Genomic DNA, 23867 nt, shown 5'->3' on the forward strand with positions numbered 1-23867 from the left:
ACACCACTAACAAACCCAATCGTTGCTTGGACTTTGGTTAGTATCCTATCCCACATTGGACATGTATGTTCACTATTAAAGTATCTAACTTTGAAAACATTAGTGTTTTTCCTGCATGAAGCCTTCATAGACCAACCACATTCATCCGAAAAGCACACCAACACATAGTCGTACAATTTTTTTCATCATATTAATACATATAACAATTATATTTTATAAGACATTAATGTATCAACATTATTAACTACCATAACAAATAATATCACGATACATTTAAATTTCTAATTTATTTTAGATACATTACGCACACATAAAAGTTAAAAAATGAATCTGATACTTTTGAACCTCATAGAGCACGTTCTTTAGTTGCGCCTCATTTTTACACACTTCCGGCATGTATCATATATTAAACAAAAAAATACAAAAAATCAAAAGCACCATAACACAAATTCTAAAAATAATAATGTATCACACAAATTATGAATTTAAATGTATCATTAAGCAAAATGGATTTGTTACTTTTGAACCCCATAGAGCACGTTTCAATGCAGATAAATAAACACATACCTTTGCAGATAAATAAACGCATACCTTTGTCTATCATATCTTTTTACTTTGCAATTGAAGTGGTGCTTTATTTTATATTTGTCCATCACATCTATCAGTGTTGCTTTATCCTTATACAATTGACCTGCCTTCACATCTATACTGTTTGAATCAATTATGTAATTTGAAACTTCTAATTCTGGAATATAATCTGAATCACAAATTCTTGATTCAACCGCTGCAAGAGCTTCTGTATCCCTTGTTGTACCTTCGACACACGTAATCTCTCCTCATGTTCCATCAAAGCTATGTATCTCACCACCAATTTTATCCGTTTTATCAATACATAATGGATACATTGCAAAATCAGGCTCACTTTTTTTCACTTCTAAATATAGTCTAACACCCATGTCGTTCTTAATTTTCATCGGAGATGAATTACCTTCTACGATGTATCGGATTTCAATATTTTTTCTTACCTCATCGATCTCTAACTCGGCTGAAATGACTGCTTTGATATTCAAAAATGAAATTGATTGTCCAACAACAATTCCGTCACTTTTGTAACCTTCATAATTAACTTCGCTCGCCCAAATTCCTGAATGCTTCAACAAAATAGATATATTCATCATGTATCGAGTTTCTTTTTGAAATTATGAATTTTTCAACCGGGTGTTCAAAAATCGTCTTCAATGGAGAAGATGAAATTTTGAAATTTGAAATCGTGAAACTGTCCCCTATTAGGATATGGAATGATTATGATCAGTTAGGCGTTAATCTAGGAAATTAATATAACAATAATAAATTTTACGTTATTTGTTCCTTTTTTAGCGCAACAACATTCTCTTACAATGTATCTTTTATAATGTATCTGCATGGTACCTATGTATCCGGCTGCATCAATTTTCAAGGGATTTTTGTAATATTGGAATTATTAGGGAGAGAATGTAATATAGATCTTAGACTATGGGATTCCTTTAAGTTTTACATAATTATATACAGTTAATATATAACCACAAAATAATAATTTTCATGTGTATCTTTATTGGGCTTGAGTTAAACATTAAGCCCAATACATATGCCAATCAGATTTGGGCCACAAGTTTCAGCCCATTGAGGGAAGCTAAAATAAAATTGAGATATGTTAATTTCATGTTATCTTTTTCAATCTTGTATATACGTGGAAAATGTGGCGTATATTTAATTAAAGTGCAAAATATATTAGTTTTATTAAGATATTTAGTTAGTCGTTCAATTTATTAATGTCAATATAATTGCATTTTATATCATTATATGAATAAAATACTTTATATATATCCATGTTGCTATTGATTAAAATTGAACATTGATCTTTAGAAATAATCTATCTTTACGATTTACGAAATAAGAGTGAGACCTTTTTTCAATCACCACTTACAAAATTACACTAATATATTACTGTGTTCAACAGAATTCACTAAAAATTTAACTCAACATATATATTGTCACATAAATAAAAATCAAAACTTATTGACTTTAAAATTAAATTCTCCATTTATTTATGGAATAAGGAATTATACACAAAAAATGGTGGGTATAAACACACTTGTGATAACACTTTTGGAAATTTGGAACCAAATACCATATCTTAGATGCCTATAGGGAGAGGATAAATGCCTAACTTTTCATATACTTAATTTAATTTTTAATGTATAACATCATACATTACTTTTTAGGTCATGTCTAGACAAATGTATTGTCAAAATCTCCAAAACCTTTTTCTTTTTTCTTAACTTAAGCTTTTAGGAGAAGCTTTTTCTTACTTTTCTTTTTCCTCTATTATTATTATTATTATTTAAGTCTTTTGCATTAGAAAATAAAAGGTTTAAACAAATAAGAAGAGGAGAGAGGCTAGTATTTAAAAATGCAATTAAGTTATTTGTTTAATAAAAACGTGTGAAGTTTTATTGATTATGTTTCAATCAAATGTTTATAATTCAATTGAAATATATTTAATTTCAACAAATTACAAACTCCCTTCATAATTTTATTACTATTATTTTTATGCAAACATTTATAGTATGAGATGAGAGAAAAGAAAACGATTGTTAATTCGATGGGATAGTTCTTGTTTTTGGCTAGAATATATTTGATTTGATACTGAGAAAAATATATTCCAGAAAAAGAATATTATTTTTTATGAAATACACATTATTATATAAAAAAAATACTTTGATATTATTATTAATCTTTGATATATAGTAAAAATAAATACCACCAACCAATTGTGTATTTGTGTTTATGTTCTATCCTTCCAATAAATAAATAATAATATTCTACCTCTGCTTTGTAGGATTATCATGTCTTTTATTTGTGTATTTGTGAAAATTGGCAAAGTGGAGAAACAATCATGTCTTTTTTCAATTATTCTTCCATTATCCAATCTTATGGTAAAATTTAAGTGGAATAGGATAAAAAAGATGATGAATAATTGTATTAAAGTGTCTTTTTTAAAATAAAATAAAAAGACCAACTTTTTCATATTTCATTCAAAGCAAAACATTATGAAAAATTGAAAAAATTGCCTATATCATCTTTGCACCTTTTCAAAAGTTTTATTAACAAATTAAATCATAACACATTTATCATCAAGTTATACAAGGTTGTACCATCAGAAGTAAAAAAAGTACAAAAGTTAGAGAATACCCCAAATATTAGAGGATATTGTAATAGTTTAACATCGACATAATTTAATAACTTCGAGTTTGAGCAAGTATTTTTTTAAGGATCGGAGGATAAAAGATAATCATTCGTCTTACTAGATGAGTTAATTATATTTTGTTCGAATTATATATAAATGTATGTGTGTGTTACGAAAAGGTACTAACGAGTCGTTCAATTTGTCACACTAACAAAATAATCATAGCATAAAGTTTTACTTAACTAGTATTGAAGTAAAGTTTGATTGGCCTAACATAATTTAATAAACCCTTTAGTTGACTTTATTAAACTCTGCAAGAAAAATAATAATTAATAAGAGCAAGAAGATTATTTTATTAAGAACAAAAAAACTAAAATAATCAGTCCACACCTAATAATCCCTCTATTATATTATTGTAGAATTTTGTAGTAATAAGTATAAGTAATTAAAATTATCACTAAAGCCAAGAACTTGTCAGAGTATTGTGATATGATTAATGAAACATGTAATATTTATGTAGAGGTGTTAATGTAGGACTCGACGAGCCGCGTCATAAACATTTGATTGATTATATGTTGAAACTTGTGAGCTATAAGTGAACGAAGATAACTTTATTGTTACTCTGAAGTTGTTGTTTGCCATGATGATTATCCAATAAAAAAGATATTGTTCTCCTTTAAAGAAGAGGGGAATATGGTCATGCTCATTGATTGCATTTGGGGTGTAAGCATCTAAATATTAAAGTATAATAAAGTAGAGAGAACAATGTGTTTTTCCTGTTATTAGTAGTGGCCTTCTCATTCACCATTAACTCATCACCAAGTAGACTCTTTTTTTAGCTCCACTCACCCCCCCCTCTCCCCCTACCCCTACCCCTCTCTCAAAATTGTTCTATTCCTACTTTCTTGAATGCTTTGTGTGTCCCACTTTACACATTACACTAAACCCCCAATTGCCATTTGAATCTCACCTATTCATCATGTCATCAATTATCTACTATTACTCTTCCTTGTATAACTTAATCATTCATTCAACTCTTCAAAATCCATGGCTATTAGTCCAGGTCACTTTTCTTACTAACTTGTATATTTACATATTACTATTTGCATATATACACGTTGTGAACCTCATATAGTCGACCTCAACTTGTTAGGGACTGAGGCGTAATAGTTGTTATACATGTTGTGAAGCTTATATAGTTGACCTCAACTTGTCAGGGACTGAGGCGTAGTAGTTGTTATACATGTTGTAAAGCTTATATAGTCGACCTCAACCTGTCAGGGACTAGTAGTTGTTATACATGTTGTGAAGCGTATATAGTCGACCTCAACTTGTTATGGATTGAGGCATGGTAGTTGTTATACATGTTGTGAAGCTTATATAGTCGACCTCTAACTTGTTAGGGACTGAAGCATGGTAGTTGTTATACATGTTGTGAAGCTTATATAGTCGACCTCAACTTGTTAGGGACTGAGGCGTAATAGTTGTTATACATGCTATTATATAATTTTCTTGATATTTTTTTGGGTATATTGAACTAAGTTAATTTTGCCTTAGCTTTTAAATGAACCTATGTTAAGGGGATTCAACAATCTAATATATATATGTGCCTATCATTTAACATACGTATGTCATTTAGTTTTTGTACCTTTGTCATCCCTCAACCCCTCTCCAATCTTTTCTATCTATCATTAGAAGTAGGACGGGTAATATTCCGGTGAAGTGGATAAAAATTAGTTTAAAGGCTTTATGTTTTGATGATCATTTGAGAAATTAACTCTTAGGAAGACTAGTCGCTCAGAAATAGTCATTTTGATTCTTTTATTCTTACTCAGTATGAGCATTAATTCTTATTGGTAGCACAAAAAGAAGTGGATACTTCTTGAACTAATTGGTAATATTTTCATTGTGTTGCAGCTACAAGGCCTATTTCTTTGACATCATATTCTCCGACCTAGACTTGTTTGAGATTGAGGCGTAATTATTGTTGTTGTTGTTATATAGAGTATTGGAAACAAGGAGAAGGATCAATTAGAAGCTCTCCTCTGGTTGATAGAGAAAATTCAATGCCTACAGCCTTTTCGTTCCGGAATTTTCACTTGAACTTGCTGCTATTCCTACTTTTATGCAGCAATGGTCTCTCCTCAAATGATTATGATGTTGAAGGTATGGAGTTATAGGTTTTGGTTACTGTACCTGTGAAAATTTCATATGCTTGCAAAATAATGTGCTAATAAAATCGCGATAACTGTTATTCTCTATTGAAATCATATATCATATATACATCATTTCAGGTCATGCTTTAATTGAGTTGCTGAGGGCTCTGAATGATTCACACAATAGAATCAAAGATTGGAACATTGATTTTGTGACTCCATGTTTCAGTTGGTCTCATGTTACATGTAAAAATGGAAATGTCATATCCCTGTAAGACTAATTCTTTCCTTTCTGTTATAAGTAAATCAAGTAGATTCATATAGTCGACCTCAACTTGTTTAGGACTGAGTCGTAACTATTGTTGTAATCAAACAGGAACTTAGCTTCTAATGGATTCTCAGGAACACTTTCACCGTCGATAACCAAATTGAAATTTTTGGTTAGCTTGTAAGTATACTGCACTTTGTATTAAAATTAGAGTTACTGGTCAAAAACACACCTAAAGTATCCCTTTTTTCGAGTTCCCTATCACCAACTATTTATCAAAAACACACCTCAACTATTAGTTGCTCCCTTTTTCCTACCTGAGATATCACCATCGTTCAGGCAGGAAAAATGAAATGTTGCTAATACTTGATGTCTCGCGAACCTAGGAAAGTTTTGTGAAGTGTTGCTAAAATGTTAATGGAACTGTGCAGGGATTTACAGAACAATGATCTATCTGGTGCCTTACCTGATTACCTTAGCAGCATGTCAAATCTACAAAACTTGAATCTTGCAAACAATAATTTCAATGGCCCTATTCCACCAGCTTGGGGTCAGCTCTACCAACTTAAATATTTGTAAGTACTTGTTTTTCTTTGTTTCTTTGTTCTCTCCGTTTTCCTAAAATATCAAGGAATGTCACTCGGACTCTTCAAAAATGATGACAGGTTCGTGTCAGTTCCTCCAAAAGCAGTGCATTTTTGGAGGATCCAACACGAGTGTGACAACAGTTTTGGAGAGTCCTCTCTGACCTTAACATAGCTCTTATTAAATAGTTCTTGTAACAAAGTCTTTCTATGATATGTCCTTTTGTCCTGCATCAGGGTCATGAGGGGAAATCACATAACTGGAACTGTTCCAAATTCACTTACAAATATCACAGGCTTAAAAGAACTGTAAGAACTATGTTTACCTTACGGGCATAATTTACTCTTTGTTTGAAATTTTCGGTTGGATTGAGGCCTATGTTGCTCAGACTCTTCAAAACTACTATAGTATGTGTGTCGAACCCTTCAAAAGGTACCATTTTGGAAAGTCCGAGCAACATAGAATGAGTTGTTATTTGATGTTTTCATTTATTTCTGGTTGTAGTTCTTACTTGTTTTAATTCTTCACAGGGACCTGTCCTCCAATGATCTGACTGGAGGTATCCCACTGCAGTTGTTTTCAATACCAACATACAGGTAATGTCATCATTTATTCTTCTTTCTTGCCAACTTGTTTAGCCTTCCCATTTTGATGTTGAGCTCTCAAAAAGGGCTACTTGATGCACAAAACAGCCATGGGGGTGTGACATAGGCAGTCTACCCTGGTGCTAGCATCAGTAGCTTATTCCACAGCTCGACCTCATGACCTATAGGTCATATGGAGACAACTTTACGTTGCTCCAAGGCTCCCTTCAACTGATAAAAAAATGAAAATTTGTTACTCATGACTGCATTATTCAACTTGAAGCTATTATTATTGACTTAGTTGCTTAACTATGTTGTTTTAACAATCATTCTATACGTCGTAATCAGTTTTTCAGGAACTCATCTTGCTTGTGGCAATAGATTTCAGAAACCCTGTGTTTCTAGTTCCTCTGCTCCAGGTTAATAGTCTTGTCACCAATGCATCTTTTAGTTCTTAAATCTTTGCCAACCAAATGATTATTGCTCAAGTGATATTTTTTTCAACAGCTTCTAGCAGAAGACCAAAACTTGAGGTTGCTATTACTGGTGCAAGTTGTGGTGCATTCCTTCTTCTCTTAGTTGGGGCTATCGTCACATATCGTTGTAATTATAAACGTAAACTCAAACAAGATCAATTTTTTGATGTGGAAGGTATATGCTTTACTCCTATTTCTTCAACAGAAAGAGTATATGGTTTTTCTGTACTGAACAAATTTCCTTAATAACTTCAAATGCCATCTACTTGTATGGCATTTTAGGTGACGTTGAGCGCAACATTTCATTAGGCCAACTAAGAAGGTTCTCATGGCGCGAACTTCAGATTGCAACGGACAATTTCAGTGAAAGCAACGTTATAGGACAAGGAGGTTTTGGTAAAGTTTACAAGGGCTATCTTTCAGACAACACAAAAGTGGCAGTGAAAAGACTCACTGATTACCACAATCCTGGTGGAGAGGCTGCATTTCTAAGGGAAGTGCAGCTGATTAGTGTTGCAGTTCATCGAAATCTCCTACGTTTGATCGGGTTCTGTACAACCTCTTCTGAGAGAATTCTTGTTTATCCATTTATGCAGAATCTTAGTGTTGCATATCGGTTAAGAGGTATGCCCCTTATCACTCAACCACTTTTTTTGACATTCTTGATACTATTCAGTCTGTTAAGTCTGTGTTTGTGTTTTTTCCTCTCTTTTCGACAGATTTAAAACCTGGAGAGAAAGCTCTAGATTGGCCAACGAGGAGACGGATAGCATTTGGAGCAGCACATGGTCTAGAGTACCTACATGAGCATTGTGATCCTAAGATCATTCATAGAGATCTAAAAGCAGCAAACATCCTCCTAGATGATAACTTTGAACCTGTTCTTGGAGATTTTGGACTAGCAAAGCTAGTTGATACAAAACTGACTCATATTACAACTCAAGTTCGCGGAACAATGGGCCACATTGCTCCAGAATACTTGTCTACTGGAAAATCATCTGAGAAAACAGATGTATTCGGATATGGTATTACACTTTTAGAACTTGTAACAGGGCAACGTGCAATTGACTTTTCGCGTCTTGAAGAAGAGGAAGATGTGTTGCTACTGGATCATGTAAGTCCCTACTTCCACACACTTTTCAATTTTTGAAGAGTTAGAGCAACATAATGGATACCTTTTTACTTCTACAGATCAAGAAACTACTAAGAGAGAAAAGGCTAGGTGACATTGTGGATGGAAACATGAAAACTTATGAACCCAAAGAAGTAGAGACAATCCTTCAAGTTGCATTGCTATGCACCCAAAGTTCACCTGAGGAACGTCCGAAAATGGCACAAGTAATCACCATGCTAAAGGGTGTAGGTTTAGCTGAAAAATGGGCAGAGTGGGAGCAACTTGAAGAAGTAAGAATTCAACAATTTTCGCTCATGTCGCGACAGTTTATGTGGGCTGAAGACTCAACACATGATCAAGAAGCTATACAATTGTCTCAAGCAAGATAAACAAAAGGAAGATGCAGAGAAATGTATGTATAAGTACTTCTGCAATAAAATTTAAGAGTAGTTTTAGCTTCTGCTGCAGCTAGCTAGTTATGTAACATGTAAGAGTAATTTTATCATACATCTAGCTAGTTATGTATCATGTAAGAGTAAATTTATCATACGTATATAAGGCGCTAAGGAGTCTTTTTTTAATTTTACGATGTATATATATAGAGAGAGAGACCATCTATTACTGAATTCACTCAATTCCTAGCTCGTTGTACTAAAGTTCCTGCTCGATACTAATACTAAAGTTCCATCAATTAGCAGTGTATGTGTTAAAATGTATTGCAAGTAAAAAATAGACTATCCATATGATCTATTTCGTTTTAAAGATCATTGATTCCATCTTCTAATATGAGATTTTTACCAATTATATTTAAATTACCTAATCATATAATTCTACTACACTAGTCTTGAAGAAATATTAGAGAGAGAAAATTGAAAATACATGCATATTAAAGGCCACCTTACATATATAATATCCTTGAGAAAAAAAGGCCCCTTACATTTACATACTACATATAAGACTAGTCACTAAAAACTTAAACAAAAACAACTTTCATCATAACATACAATACTAAACTAACAACAAACTAAACACAAACAACATTCTTAAAACATAAAATACTAAACATAGAACCTAAGATTTCAAAACATAAAACATAGATGGATAGATCCAATGTTTTCATTTCACCCCAGATCATCGATAAACTCGAGCCCCAGGGAGAAAATGAAAACACTGAACATACATCGCTACAAACATAAAATCCTTTACGACACTTCTAAAAGCTTAAACTATGTTGCTCGGCTCGTCCAAAAATGCTGGTATATTTAGCATTTTTTGGAGGACTCGAGCAACATATAGTTCCAGCAGCTGCTAAAGTTCTAATTAGTCGTGTCACTGGATGAATAAACTGACGGAACTGCAGCCAGATTGCCAATAGTCACTGGAGCTGTCAACCTAGATGAACCGTTCCTCGGAGGGGAGAAAACAACTGGAAGATATTCATCAGTGTCACATATAAACTTAGACTGCAAAAAATGCTTCACCAATTGATCCTTGCCCTGAAATTCAATCAAATATCATTAAACAAAAAAGCAGCCAACATTACAAAAAATTATCTATATAAAAGACGATACACTAGAAACCCCAAAATGCACGCTACAATACTACAGTCAAAACGCGCTAATATTTGGGAGTTGGGAGTGACCAACCATACATTGTTGTATCTCACGTCTTTCATTTAACACTTGCGTGGTGTTATGAACATCAACAAACAAGTTTGAAGTGAAACATGTTGAAAGAAATCAAGAAATGTGAAGTCATTTTTACCTGAATACGAGCCCAAGAAACTACACAAATCTTCCTTGACGAGAAAAAGCCCGTGGGAGTCTCAACACTATTCCATTTGAAGTACCTGAGAACTTTCCTAATCTCTGAAGCAGCACAACCCGACGTGAAATTGACAAACGCATAGCCTACATTGTTCTTGGTCCTGCATTATCAATACGGCTAATTAACAAAGAAAAATGAGTGTTAAGGATTTAACTTACATATACCAACACAACATATAGAAATAAAGTAATTAGTCTCACTTATTTTTCAGGTTTCTAATCATTTCAAGAGGGTCGTTTCGTTTGGAACAAGGATATATCTCATATGGGACTAAAGAACACCAAATTTTCATACCAATAACAAAACACGCGAAAAATGTAATCCCAAATTTTATACCGCGAGTAGCATTCTAAAATTTCATTGTAAAGGTCATTAGTGTATAGAAGCCAAAATATTGTGTTAAACCAACTAATTAACAATATGCTGCAGCATGTTAGTAAAAAATGCAGCATTAATTAATAGCATTAAATAGTAGAAATATTACCTAAAATCCATTGGCAGATAAAGGAAATCGTACTCCCAATGATTCACATTGCAGTAATGATCAACAAAAAGCATGAAAGGCTCTCTCCTGTTGAATAAAATCCATTCAAAAAGAGTTGTATTTTTGTCAGAAACTAACAGATTCATAAAAATATACATATACCAAAATTAACAAAAAGAGGAGATAATTAATATGGAGAATTAAAAGCACACAAAAATTGCATTTAATACAGTAATCAATCATATATGACGAATACTACGGGCATGCATCACCATAGTAACTGTACATTGGGATATGAACAGACAGTGAAAAAAATTGAAGTCTGGAAAATGCATAGAAACACTAAAGAGTCCGTTAAACTAGAACCCAAATGGGACTGAGACCTATGTGTTGTTCCGACTCTCCAAAAATACTGCCGCACTCGTGTTGAACTCTAAAAAAATACACTACTTTCATTTGTTGACATTTTTGAAGAGTTCGAGCAAACATAGATTGAGACTAATGCTATACATGATCATTTCAAGAACCAAATATGAACAAAAACAAGTGCAAAAACCAAAAGTAGCACATAATAGATACTGGAAGTAATTTTTCTCAAGTCTCAATTTCAACATGCAAAGTGCAAACAACTAAAAGAACTGAAAATGGTAAAACAAAAAGGGAAATACTATTGAATGAAGCAATATATCAAGACCAAGGATATGAAAGGCCATGTTCAAATAACAAAAACAACCCATAATAGATATTTTGCATTCAAATCTCAGTTTCAATTTTCAACATGCAAAAATGAAATATTATATCATTTCATCAATAACAAATACATGAAAGGTACAAGTGCAAACAAACAAAACACAAAATGACCCATATTAGATCATTTCAAGAACCAAGTAAATGAAAGTCAAGTACAAAAAACAAAACTAACCCATAACATATTATTGTATTTTAAACTCAATTTCCACATGTAGAAACCCAAATAACATGAAAAAAAAGTTGAACATTAAAAAGTTCTAAAGATTAGACCTTTATGTAAAAAAAGATAACACATCACAGACCTGAACTGATTGGGTATGTTTCTTATCATCACAGTAGTTTTGTTCCTACTGAAAATAGTAGCAGAAGATTTGCATGGAGAGATAGAAGAACCAGTTTCTTTCTGTGGTTTCCTCATAAAAAACCCTTTTGGCTTCCAACCACTTTCACCAGCTCTCATCAACCTAGGTGGCAAAAGGGGTTTCTTATTTTTCCAATTTTTCTTCATCCCAACACTAAAGATTTCATCTTTACCAACAAAAGACTGATCTTGATGTGTTTTCTCAACCCACATACAATTCTTCTTCACCCCATCACTAAAGATCTCACCTTTTGCAAGAAATGACTGATTTTGAGGTGTTTTTTCAAGTTGATGATAACGATCTCTGTGAATCCAATAAAAGGGAACATTTTGTTGATAGTAGTAGAAATAACCTAAGTGATGATATTGAGGCTGTGAAACATGAAATGGCAGTAATGGTGGCTGATACACAACAAGTTCGTTGCCTTGTGGCAGAAAAGGGACTACTTCTTTTTCTTTATTAGTTGGTTTAAACACTTCTGCATTAGGATTCAGTACTGCCATAACTACAACAAGAGAGGGAAAAAAATGAACTTTTTCAAGAAAGTAGTAAATGCCACCGTTTATGTAAACTATATATACCACAAATACAGAGGGGAGGGTGGGTGAGGGAGTGGTGATTTGGTGGAAGGTTGAGATACGAAGAGAAAATCTTTCATGTGTTTGTTTAAAAAGGTGATGAGTACGTAGTCGACTAGTAGTATCACACTGATCATATAGGTGGAAAACCCCTATAGAGATGTAATCATATCAAGAAGATAGGTGTACAATAGAGAAGTATTAAAAACCTACCTTATCGTTCTCCGTTGTTATATTAATACGTTTATAATTTCAATAATAAATATACAAGAAAAATAGAATATCAAATAGAGTTACTATGAAAAGATAGGAGAAAAGATAAAATATGATTATTAAATAATAATAATAAAGACAAAACAAGAAAAAAATATTGATGTAACAACGCGATCCTACCAAATTAATCAAACATAAAATGTGTCCTTTCGTTATTAATTAACGGTGGATTCAAACGATACGATACAATAAAATTTAGGCTAAACTCATCGATGACACTCTACAGTTGGCACCAAATTTCACTTAGATACTTCAATTAGGCGATATTCATTTTAGACACCTCATGTAGGATTCTGTTGTGTCATTTTGACACTTTTTGCTGATATGTCAAAATGACTGTGATACACCCAATAATAACGCGTGAAAGGCTTAATTTAGCCATCTTTTTATTTTATTTTCTCTTCTTCTTCTCCATTTTTCAAGCCACCATCCCCCACCATTTTTTCAAGCTTAAACTCCTGCAATGGAGGTCGAATTTTTTATGCAAATTTGTTTTTAAGTCATTTTTCTTCTTCTCCATTGTATTTCTTTTCTAAATCTACCATTGCTTTCCTCCACTTTTTGTCGGAAAAATGGATATCAACACCCATATTTCATATTTATTATCTCTTTCTTTCTTTCCAAAAAAACAACACTAAAAAGAAAGAAGAAGAATAAATATGAAAAATAGTAAAAGAAAAGAATAATTTTTTTAAAAAGCACAAAAGAAATTTTGGGTGTAATGAAAAAAGAGATTTTTTTAGAATAATATTTCTATTTTATTTACTAAATAGATTTTAAAATAATTTTTAACTAAAAATAACACATGTAATCATTTAATTGATTGTTTGCCACGTCATCAATGAGTGTATGTATTACACACTCTTTCACTTTTTTGTTATTGTCAGAAAAGTGTCAAAATAATATAACGGAATTCTACATAATGTGTCTAAAATGAACATCGCTTAGTTGAGGTGTCTAAGTGAAACTTGTTGTCAACTTTAGGAGGCCGCCGATGAATTTGGCCTAGAACTTAAGTAACAATCAAAACAAACATTGTATTTAAGCTTACAATACAATTCATCGAGTAACAACCATTCAAACAAGGTGTAAATGTCACATGACATAGCAAGTTAGTTATTAAAAAAAGATAGTATATTTTTATATTTAGTAATAATTTAATTTTAAAATATTTATTTTACTCTTAATAAAATGAGTTAAAATAACTTATAACCATACAAATACTCTTTAGTTTAAAAAGAATGGTCTGCTATTATTTATTTTTTTGAGTATGTTTCAAAAACAAACTTTTTCCTTTTTTAATAATATTTTTATTTTATTTTTTCACATGACATATTTAAAATTATAAAATTAAAAGACATTTTAATATAATAATTTTATATAACTTTATTTTAAAACTACAATCTTTTTAATTATTTGTTGAACTCTGTATTAAATAAAACTAAGTCACTCTTTTTTAAACCGAAAAAGCTTCCTTATATCACAAATTATAAAAATTTCTATTATTTTTTTAGAAAATAACATAGGAAAGGAAGTGAGTATTAAAGTTCATTTGAATTGATTTAAAAGTTGGTCAAATCTACTTTTAGTTCAGTTTTTTACTTTTAGAAGTATTTGATAAATATAAAAAATAACTTAAAATAAGTCAAAAATGACTTAAAATAAGTTACGATGTATTTGACAAGGTAAAAAATGACTTAAAATAAATCAGAAATCAAAAGTAGATCCCCCCTACTTTTAATTTTTGAATTAAAAGTCATTTTAATTTGACTTTTTATTTTTAACTTAATTTTTTTTTTTTTAAATCAATCTAATTTTTTAAGTTAATCCAAACGGACTTTATTTGTCTTTTATGTTGGGACTGTTGTTATGTACATCCAAATAAAATAAAACAAAGAGTATTATAGGGATAGGGATATATGAGGGTAGGCAAAAGTGTCAGAGAAGTAAAATATATATTCACAAAAAAAGGGGGTGTAAAATCTGTGAAATGATGGAAATAGGCAGATTCATTTACTCTAATTATTACACTTCATTTAATGCCAATACATTTGGCGGCCAAAAACATTTATCGAGGATTTTCTTGATTAGACCATTATAATAAATCTACTTAAAAAATAATTAGAATTATTATTAGGAGAGATCTCAAATTAAAAATAAAGATATTCAGAATAAAGTAAATGTGATTTTGGTGGAAGATATTGAAAGTGAGATTAATATAGTTTGAGTTTTAGTATATAAAGATATTCTAAAATGTGATTAATTATGACATAACATACTTTTAATTTACTGAGAAGATAATTTTTGATGAAAATACTTAATAGTGTGTTATCTTATTTATTTTTTCATACTAATAATCGTAGTATTATTCTCATAAATTCATCCTTCAATATTTATTATAATGTCTCATTTGTCCTTGTTCAAATAATCAAAACTCTTCATTACAGAAAAGAAAGTGCATATATAAAGCTTGTATATCTCATTTAAAATCTAATATATCAAATAAATAATCTTAATATTACTCATTTTCCATATTGTAATAGTTAGTAGTCTGTATACTTTATTTATTATCCAAGGGTCAAACTAGTCCCAGGCCTAAAGAAATACTCCACTAATAAGAAGAAGGAAATAGAAATAAGCAAAATGACTTGACTATCAATCTTAAAGCTGCAAATCAATCAAATACTATACTACTCTTTCTCCCTTTTTTTCCTTTCATTTTTATATCAAACTCACTAATAATGTCTTCCTCCGTCTCAATTTATATTACAATTTAAATTTTGAAAATCAATCAAGAAGCTCTTTGATTGTGAGATCAAAATAAAAAGATATAACGCTCGAAATCCAAACTATATTATATAGGAAGGAAAGGAGAATGAAAAATCAGTTTACCTTTATAAAGTCAAAAAATCATAGTTTCCTTATTTGACTATAAAAACAAGCAACTGTTTTCAAAGATTCACTGTTTGTTGCTTCTACTAAATCACCAAAAACATGCTGTATTGTGACAGTGTTTTTGACAAACCAATTTAATAGTTTTCCTTTTTCCAATAAAAAACACCTACTACTACTATTCATATTTCAATGAAAATAAACTACTCCACACTGTTTTAAAAGATTTTGGCCAAATATCCTCTTCTTGCTAACTGTCATTTATCAGACTTTGCTTATTTTTGTTGTTTCTAAGTTTGACCATACCTCTTTTAGCTAACACACCATACCTTATACACTATTTAGGATATCATAATCTGAATTCACAAAGTAGAAAACTGAACTGTTCATTTCTGTACAATCAAACTTTTATAGTTGATGCTGGACAAGAAGTTGCCTTTTCTTTTGGACTATATAGTAAAGTTGGTCATGTGTTTGATTTTGAAACTTGCTTTTGGGATTGACTTTTGAAAAGGTGGTTCTAATTGGTTAGTGCAGTAGTTCTGTATCTTCAGATGTATTGACTTATAACCAACGAGGGTTACGGTAGAGTGATACATACTCCATTCTAATTATGGGAGTTGCCTTTGTAAAGGAGCGCTTCAATATGAATACTGAATATTAAGTGAAAAGTAAGAAAATGAATGAATTGACTCTTGAGAAACATGAATCCCTTGAACAGAAGAAACCATATAGGTGCATTTCTAATGATTCATTTATCCCAAATTCCCAATTCATAAAGCAGTTATTGTAGTTTCACACAAACATTTGATTCTAACAGCAATAAAATAAAAGGAAATCCAGAAAACCTATGTCGATAGAATCTGGTATTTATAGCTACAAAAAGACTTGAGCATGGGAACTTAAGAAACGTGGCGAAGAGGTGATTGACATCTGAAAGCACCAGAGCTCCCCTCTCTTTCCAATTCTCGATTAAGCTACTCGACTCTGAACATTGTAACCAAAGATCCTGAGCAATAACTAAACGTCCTGAAGCAACTCATCATCGTTGCAGGTACTGAGTTCATCCAAAAACAAGAAGCAATCTTTCTGACCTTTACAGTTCATTGATGTTGTACTAAAGCGTAAGTGAAAAATTCAGCTTAGTTAGTTTTCTTCTCGTCTTCTTTCAGTGCTGGAGTATCTGAACTACTGGCAGCTTGATCCACATCTTCCGCAGCAAAACCAAACTCATTCACCCGTTTCTTATCTACTGGATAAACCCATCTCTGATATAGCATAATCAAAAATATAAGATCTGCATGGCAAAGGCAGATGAAATATCAGTAACCCAGAGTGAGCTAATGCACAGAATAGAGCCACAGAAACGCATAGAACATTTGTAATGATAGACTTCTAAAACAAGACGGCCACAAAAATTACTGCTCAACATCATCTAAGCTGAGGGCGGATGTAAAAGCTTAAAAGGAACAGTAGCATCCAGGCTCTGTTTATTTACCACTCCTTTCATTTACACAATAATTATCACTATCAGTACCTAAAAATAGCAAACTCTAAAGTAAATCCAGTATATGAGCTGTTGCAATTAAAGAACCAAGTTCATCTTTTATAATGGTTAGAGAGCTCGAGCTTCTGCAAAAATGTGAATAGTAATCAATATTGTATTCTCTAACATTGAAAACACATACTTGGCATCTTAAAGAATACTGGCATGGATCATCTCACGTGGATGTTCTTATCTAGCTGGTTACTTGGTTAACCAAGAAACTTTCAAGATCTTGAGACGGTCAATGAATCTCTCTAAAGAGAGTGTACAACGTTCACAGGCTTTGAGCTTATGATACAAATATGAATTCAAGTACAGCATTGAACAGGAAATACTAGCTTGGATTCCAAGAGTCACGGAAGAGAACGACGCCACTGCTTAACCCAATAAAAACAATCAATCGACTAGAAAGGAATTTATTTCAAAAACTTACCATCACGGAACACAGACAGGCGATGTAGCATTGGCATTTTTATCACAAATGCAAACAAATCATCAATGATGGTATTTAGAAATTTGTAAGTCATCTGCCTCCAAGGTAAATGAGCAACAGACTTCAGTTTATAATTGATGAACAACTGTGGACACATCATAATAAAACCTGCAGCAGTAGTAGTAGAAAATAATTAGATTAAGAAAAAGCAAAGTGATAGAGAGCTCCGCGAGGCTCAGAACTACGTTACTAGATCCTAGATACCAGAAGATAGAGAGTCCAGAGAAATGGAGAGCAATCATATGAAAAGATCGACAAAAACTTACCAAACATATAAACGCAGCTTGTCAGGGATGAGAGGATCCATGAATACCAACTCTTGTGGCGGTCATACATTAGAGAGTATATGGCAAAGCACACAGCAAGGAAGAACAACACATAGGACAAATATTTCATGGCAAGATCATCATATTCTTTCGTCTTATTTCCAGCATATGATTCCCGATCTCGGAACCTCAACATGGGTATTCTACCAGATCTGTCAATCTAGAAATCAAGGACAATTATCAATAAAACTACTGGTGATTAGAGTTTGAGCTTAATCAGTCACCGTATGTTAAAGAGAAGCATTAGTTCTGAATAATACATTGATAAGTTTGAATTCTCAATTATTAATCACAAGTCCCATGTAGTATTCTATCCCCAAGCCACTCAAATTTCCAAGTTCATCAAAATAAGATTATGAGAACCCCACGAGAAGCAATTATGTTAGATAAGGACACATGAAACTTTGTCAGAGTGTGTGTGTGTCTCCTGAATACTTGTCAATAAAGAAGAATCTAAGTGTAAACAATGAATTAATATGGATGATTCAGAAAAAAAATGGAGATATCCATACAACCTTGACTCAAACTTCCAACCATTGTAACAGTAAATAATGGAGAGAACTGACAATCAAACACCAATATGAAATTACATGACGATATTATTACAACCACTGGTAATAAAAGAGCTAAACAAAAACTTGACTCCATTATTAGTGATCATACCTCAATGTGCATGGCCTTCCCTATTTTCCAGAACTCAATGCAACAACCAACACCAGAACTAGCAAGTATCATCCATGAAGTATCATTATCAAGCAAATACAGGAAGACAATAAACTGGCAGAAAAAGTTCACAATCACTGATTTTGCAGATAGCCCTTCCATGGACTTGTTTTTATTCCAAAATTGAATATCTGCAAGGAAAATCAAATATACTCTGAATCCAATCTACTCCACACTTCCTGTAATTACTTTTAGAAGGCCAAATGCTCACTACTATACTTACCATTCTTGAATGCCAGGAAATCAAATAGTGAATGCATTACTGAAACAATCATAGTCACCCCCAGAAGGTACGGATTTCCTTCCAGAAACACTCTCTGGAAAAAGTGTAATAAATCACATGTCAAACACATAAATAGCAGATGTTGCTAAAATTTCACATCATTGCTACAGCAATCTAAAGCAGGACCTCTAATATGTTAGTTTGGACTTCTGGAGTTGAATTTTTTAAAATATTCAGGGGAAGAGAACATAAATTGGTACTGATGTAACCAAGTACTACAAACAGAAAAAGGTAAGCATATTCTAGATAAATAAAACAGAATATACACTAATAATGTACTTTTCTAGCTTTTCTATTTTGAAATGTCCAGCATACTCTTGAGCCTTATGGTGTCTGCATAAAATTCATGTTTATCTACTCACTACTCAGGCTTAATGACAAATCATTCACATCTGGATATTTCATGTGCAAAAATGTTGCGCCAATGGGTACTGCAAAACAAAGTAAATCATACCTTTAGTTCATCAGACTCCCCGTCGAGCATGCTACCATAACTACGATGAACTTGGAAAGACTGGTCCATCTGCAGGAATAGCTGCCATTTTGTCATGCTTATGGGACTCACCTCTAGATGCAGAGGCACCTCAGTTACCGTATCATTGATAGCTATTAATTTATCCCTAAGCAACCAAAACTCATTGAAGAAAACAGTCGGATAGTAGTTTCCTGTTGTAGATTCAATATTGATGTCTAACAAGTCAGGTCAAGGAATTGAACAGTGTGAAAATGTCTTTTGTGAACAAGAAGACCAGACAAAGATGCCAACTCACAGATAATAAATAAAAGAGCAAAAAGAAGAAAGGATTCAGCATGAAGGAAATCATAAATTTGCATCAACCAATATCTTCCACAAGTTCAATTGAGATGCTTCTTGCCTTCTCCAGAAGTACCTTACTATCGAAACTATTTTAGCAGAATACATTGTGTAAAAGGAACCCATGAGAAAAATAAAGAGACAGAGGAAGTAAAGGATACAAGGAGCAACAATAGGTGGAATGGCATTTGCAGTGTATCTGCAAAAAGAAAAGAGCAGAGTGTGGAAAAATTAACAAGATGTTAGAATTGTATACAGAAAAAGGAAAAGCAGTTCAACAGATCAGAAAGAGAGACACACATCTAGTTTAACAACAAAAATGTATATAGCAAAGTACTATATGTAAGATTGTCATTTTAAATTGGTTACAGAAAACATAGCTAAATGAAACCAAATTTACTATTCAAACTAGAACTTCAAGAAATTGCTGGTCAAAGTAGGCATACCTTGTGAAATCATCGACCAAGTTGATTGTAACATTAGGTTTCCAATATGAAATCCATTCAGGAGGACCATCCTCCTTAAGATCATGTTGAGCTTCTTGAACCGCCTGAGGAAACTGCTCATCATACTTCATGATTATATGCCATAAAAAATCATCCATGGTGTGATGAAAGGGATGACAATGCATTTAAAATAAACAAAATTTATTACATTACAATGTAAATTAGTCAAAATACGCATTCTAGTCTAGTGTTCAGGGAAGCGTGTGGAAAAAGTGACAAGGCCCTGCTTCACGCTTTAAGCAAAGCATGAAGTGAAGCGTAATTTAAGAGAAAAAAGACCAAATAAATATAAATCCATCAGGCATTAAATGCAGGAACAAATGATCTCAATGCGCACACCATGAAAAAATGCACAGAAATATTGCATACAAACACAAGTCAGAATATAAAAACACAGGTGTACCTCAGGAATGGTGACATCCTCCTTCGAGTCCTCAGAATTTCTTAAAAGGCTCTTCTTTTTATCTGCTTTAGACTTGGGTAAATATGTCACAATAGCTGAGTTCACAAAAATAGTACATTAGTATTAGGCACTCACAAAATTCCACCTTCTATAACCCTAGATAAGGACAAAAACTTCACAGATAACATGATCTTACAATATGTCCGTCCAAAAGCAGCCAATGGCTGATACTCAGGATCATTTGGATCTGGAGAATACCCAGAACGTGCAAAGTAAACATGAGCATAAAGACTCCCATTGTTCTTCACTGCCTGAGAGGAAACAATCATAGGCAGCCAAGTACAGATAAGTACTATACCACAGTAAAAGATAGTGCAAGACAGTAAAAACAAATGCATCCAAAAGAGAAAGGCAGTATCCTGAATCAAATGTTTGTTTGTATTGAACAACACATTTTAAAGGCAGTTAATGTTGAAGATCTTGCATTTACCAGTTTCCAAAAAAAAAAATGTTACCTCAGATAGATGATACTTCAAAGAAAGAGACCTGGTACTCTCTGGTCCCCAAACTGCATATGGTATGTTTGTCTCATGCCAAATAAGTGCACCTTCATTACCAAAGTCACTGAAATTTTGTTGTTCGGAAAGATAGAACCACATGTCCTATTAAACATCCAAGCCCGAAACTTTTAAGTTGAGCATAATTTGTTGTTAAATAAGATGTTGCATTCACAAAGCAGTTCTCAGAAATACTTGGCATAATTGTGTAATGGAAAGGTAAGTTAAAGAACCCCTACACCCACCTCCTCTTTACCTCAACACATGCATCTAATTCATCAATATTTTCAGATTCATCAATATTTTCAGAATTGATTTATTTCCATTGCATAATGACCACCTTTTCATCTTTCTTTTTTTTTCATTTTTTTCAGAAATGTAAGAATATATAAAGACAGTGTTGGGTGCCATGTCTACATTTCAAAGACCAAAAAGAAAAAGTACATGTCTTTGATTCTTCTTCTGGCAAGTACTCTAAAATAGTTATGAATCTCTCTAAAAACTTAAGCTTCAAGATAGATTATTACACACCTCAAAGTATAGTTTTTTTTTTTTTTTTGCAGCAGATTTAACTGAACTCCCTACTTTCAGCTCAAACCATATATACAAATAAAAATAAATACAAAAGATGCATGTATAAATATTAATAATAAACTTCACATAGTCCGAACGCATTAATTGTAATTTAATATTAGATAAATTCAACTAACCAAAGGTTCGCCTTTGTTGAATAGATTTGAGATCTGGAGATTAGGAACCGACGGATCGGACATAGGCTTTTTCGGTGAGAAGAACTTGGAAGCAAAGTACCAGAAAACCGCTATTCTTATTACTCCCGTCAGCATCTGTCCAATTCCCCGCTGCTGTTGCTGCGGCTGAGCCGCCTGTTCCTGCACTTCTCCACCACCTCCATTCGCCGGTGGCGCCATCGATTCTTGACGGAACTAGCTCGGTTTACAGTACAAATTCTCCGATCACTTGCCGCCCGGCGATAAAATACCGAGTGAAGTGAAAGACTGAATATTAGTGAAAGCAGAGGTTTTATATAAATCTCGAGGCGATTGAAACAGAGAGATATTTTATTTTATTTTTAGGGAGAAAGTATAATTGGAATAGAAATCTAAAACTAAAATTAAGCAAAAATAATCTCAAACCTAAAATTTAGTACTATTAAATCATATAAATTTAAATTAGATAATTTAATATTGAATTTTTTTATCTCGTGTCTACTTTTCGTATAAAAAAATTATATTAATAAAAGTGAAGGATTTCTTCAAATAATATAAGTTGTTTGGTATGGGGTATAATATATAAGAATCTTAAGATAAAATGTATAATTATTTTATCATGCTTTTGGTTTAGTTATTAGGTAGTCATGAGATTATTTATCCCACAATTTATACCTTACTGATGGGATAAGTTATCTCATGTACATAGTGGAATAACTTATTCCGTAATAACTTATACTTGAAAAGTTAATCCTATGATAACTTACTCCCAAACCAAACGACCCAAGGGTTTAGGTTAGACATTCCAATAACTCAATAGACTCGAATCTTGTCTCTACCCAATCTGATCAATTAGATGTTGAGAATACAAAATATTGATCCAACCGAACGACCCAAGGGTTTAAGTTAGGCATTCTAACAAGTCAGTAGATTTGAATCTTGTTTCTACATGATTTAATCAATTAGATCTTGATAATACATAATATTGATCCAATTTAGTATAAATACTAATATTGAACAATCTTATCATTTAAAAGTTAAGGATATATTTGCACTTCATGTTTACATAAACTCATATAAACTTAATTAATAAAGTTAAGTGATTTAATAAAGTGTTCAAATAGTGAGTAAGTTTCAGAATAAGGGTAAGCACCAATGAAAATAAATGACTATTATGTTCGTTCAAAAACACTATAATAACATATTATAAGATAATTTTATATTTTTCTTAAATTTGATTGTATCTAATTATCAAAAAAGTTCATCACTAATTAGATTTTTAATATAAAATTAATATAGCATTGACATTATTGCCCTCTTTTATTATGCTTGGGGTTAGTGACCCGATTTATTTCCATGTTAATCAAACTTATTAAGAATATTCATAAGATTAAACTTTCAACTTCATCAATTCAAATTTGTGTGTCTCGACTTTTGATGATCGTGGTATCCGAATCACTTTTTGTGCACCTCAACCATTGAGTATTAAATCAGGGGATAAGGGTCTGAAAAATATCCCAATTTTGGTCGAATTTGTTGTTGCGATACTAAACTTTCATAAGGACCTATTACCTCCCTAGACTATTTAATACCGTATTTTTTACTCCCTAAACTATTTAATAATGTATTTTAAAGGTATATATGTGCCCACGTGGACACATTACTATTTATAATTTTGCATTATTTTTTATGTCCACGTGGGCAAATATATATGTTTAAAATACGATATTAAATAGTCTAGAGAGGTAATAGTTCCTCATGAAAGTTTAGTATCGCAACAGCAAATCCCACCAAAGTTGAGGTATTTTTCAGACCTTTATTCCTTAAATCAGAGACATCAGGGTTCTCAACCATTTTATTAGTCATTAAGCCATACCCTTTGATGCAATGTATTTTTATATAGAAAAAACAAT

General features: G+C 32.3%; 3 protein-coding genes across 6 annotated transcripts; 1 reads left to right on the forward strand and 2 right to left on the reverse strand.

Annotated features, from left to right (window-relative positions):
- Positions 1–4092: 4092 nt before the first annotated feature.
- On the forward strand, positions 4093–8987 carry LOC102604943 (probable LRR receptor-like serine/threonine-protein kinase At5g63710). Of its 2 annotated transcripts, none has more exons than XM_006345705.2 (12): positions 4093–4289; positions 5231–5392; positions 5521–5653; positions 5759–5830; positions 6082–6225; positions 6472–6543; positions 6766–6831; positions 7168–7238; positions 7327–7470; positions 7578–7919; positions 8015–8409; positions 8487–8987. In XM_006345705.2, the coding sequence occupies exons 1-12, from the start codon at positions 4274–4276 to the stop codon at positions 8796–8798; spliced, it is 1929 nt and encodes a 642-aa protein (XP_006345767.1). In that variant the 5' UTR covers positions 4093–4273; the 3' UTR covers positions 8799–8987. The 2 variants fall into 2 exon arrangements, with proteins under 2 accessions (XP_006345767.1, XP_006345768.1); XM_006345706.2 differs by having other exon boundaries at positions 4094–4289; positions 5144–5392.
- Positions 8988–9321: 334 nt separating this feature from the next.
- LOC102590086 (protein terminal ear1 homolog) lies at positions 9322–12484 on the reverse strand. The gene is made up of 4 exons (XM_015308041.1): positions 11773–12484; positions 10721–10807; positions 10174–10336; positions 9322–9905 (listed from the first exon to the last, which is right to left on the reverse strand). The coding sequence occupies exons 1-4, from the start codon at positions 12333–12335 to the stop codon at positions 9726–9728; spliced, it is 993 nt and encodes a 330-aa protein (XP_015163527.1). The 5' UTR covers positions 12336–12484; the 3' UTR covers positions 9322–9725.
- A 3804-nt stretch (positions 12485–16288) lies between these two features.
- LOC102605505 (cleft lip and palate transmembrane protein 1 homolog) lies at positions 16289–22275 on the reverse strand. Of its 3 annotated transcripts, none has more exons than XM_006345707.2 (12): positions 21937–22275; positions 21185–21331; positions 20866–20980; positions 20670–20764; positions 20207–20319; positions 19922–19959; positions 19401–19636; positions 18887–18980; positions 18604–18794; positions 17881–18100; positions 17555–17722; positions 16289–16872 (listed from the first exon to the last, which is right to left on the reverse strand). In XM_006345707.2, exons 1-12 carry the CDS (start codon positions 22153–22155, stop codon positions 16718–16720), a joined length of 1791 nt encoding a protein of 596 aa, XP_006345769.1. In that variant the 5' UTR covers positions 22156–22275; the 3' UTR covers positions 16289–16717. The 3 variants fall into 3 exon arrangements, with proteins under 3 accessions (XP_006345769.1, XP_015163533.1, XP_006345770.1); XM_015308047.1 differs by having other exon boundaries at positions 20207–20331; XM_006345708.2 differs by having other exon boundaries at positions 20207–20310; positions 21937–22273.
- Between the last annotated feature and the right edge of the window lie 1592 nt (positions 22276–23867).

This window comes from Solanum tuberosum, unplaced genomic scaffold (genome assembly GCF_000226075.1).
Source record: "Solanum tuberosum cultivar DM 1-3 516 R44 unplaced genomic scaffold, SolTub_3.0 scf00072, whole genome shotgun sequence".
Classification (NCBI taxonomy): Eukaryota; Viridiplantae; Streptophyta; class Magnoliopsida; order Solanales; family Solanaceae; genus Solanum; species Solanum tuberosum.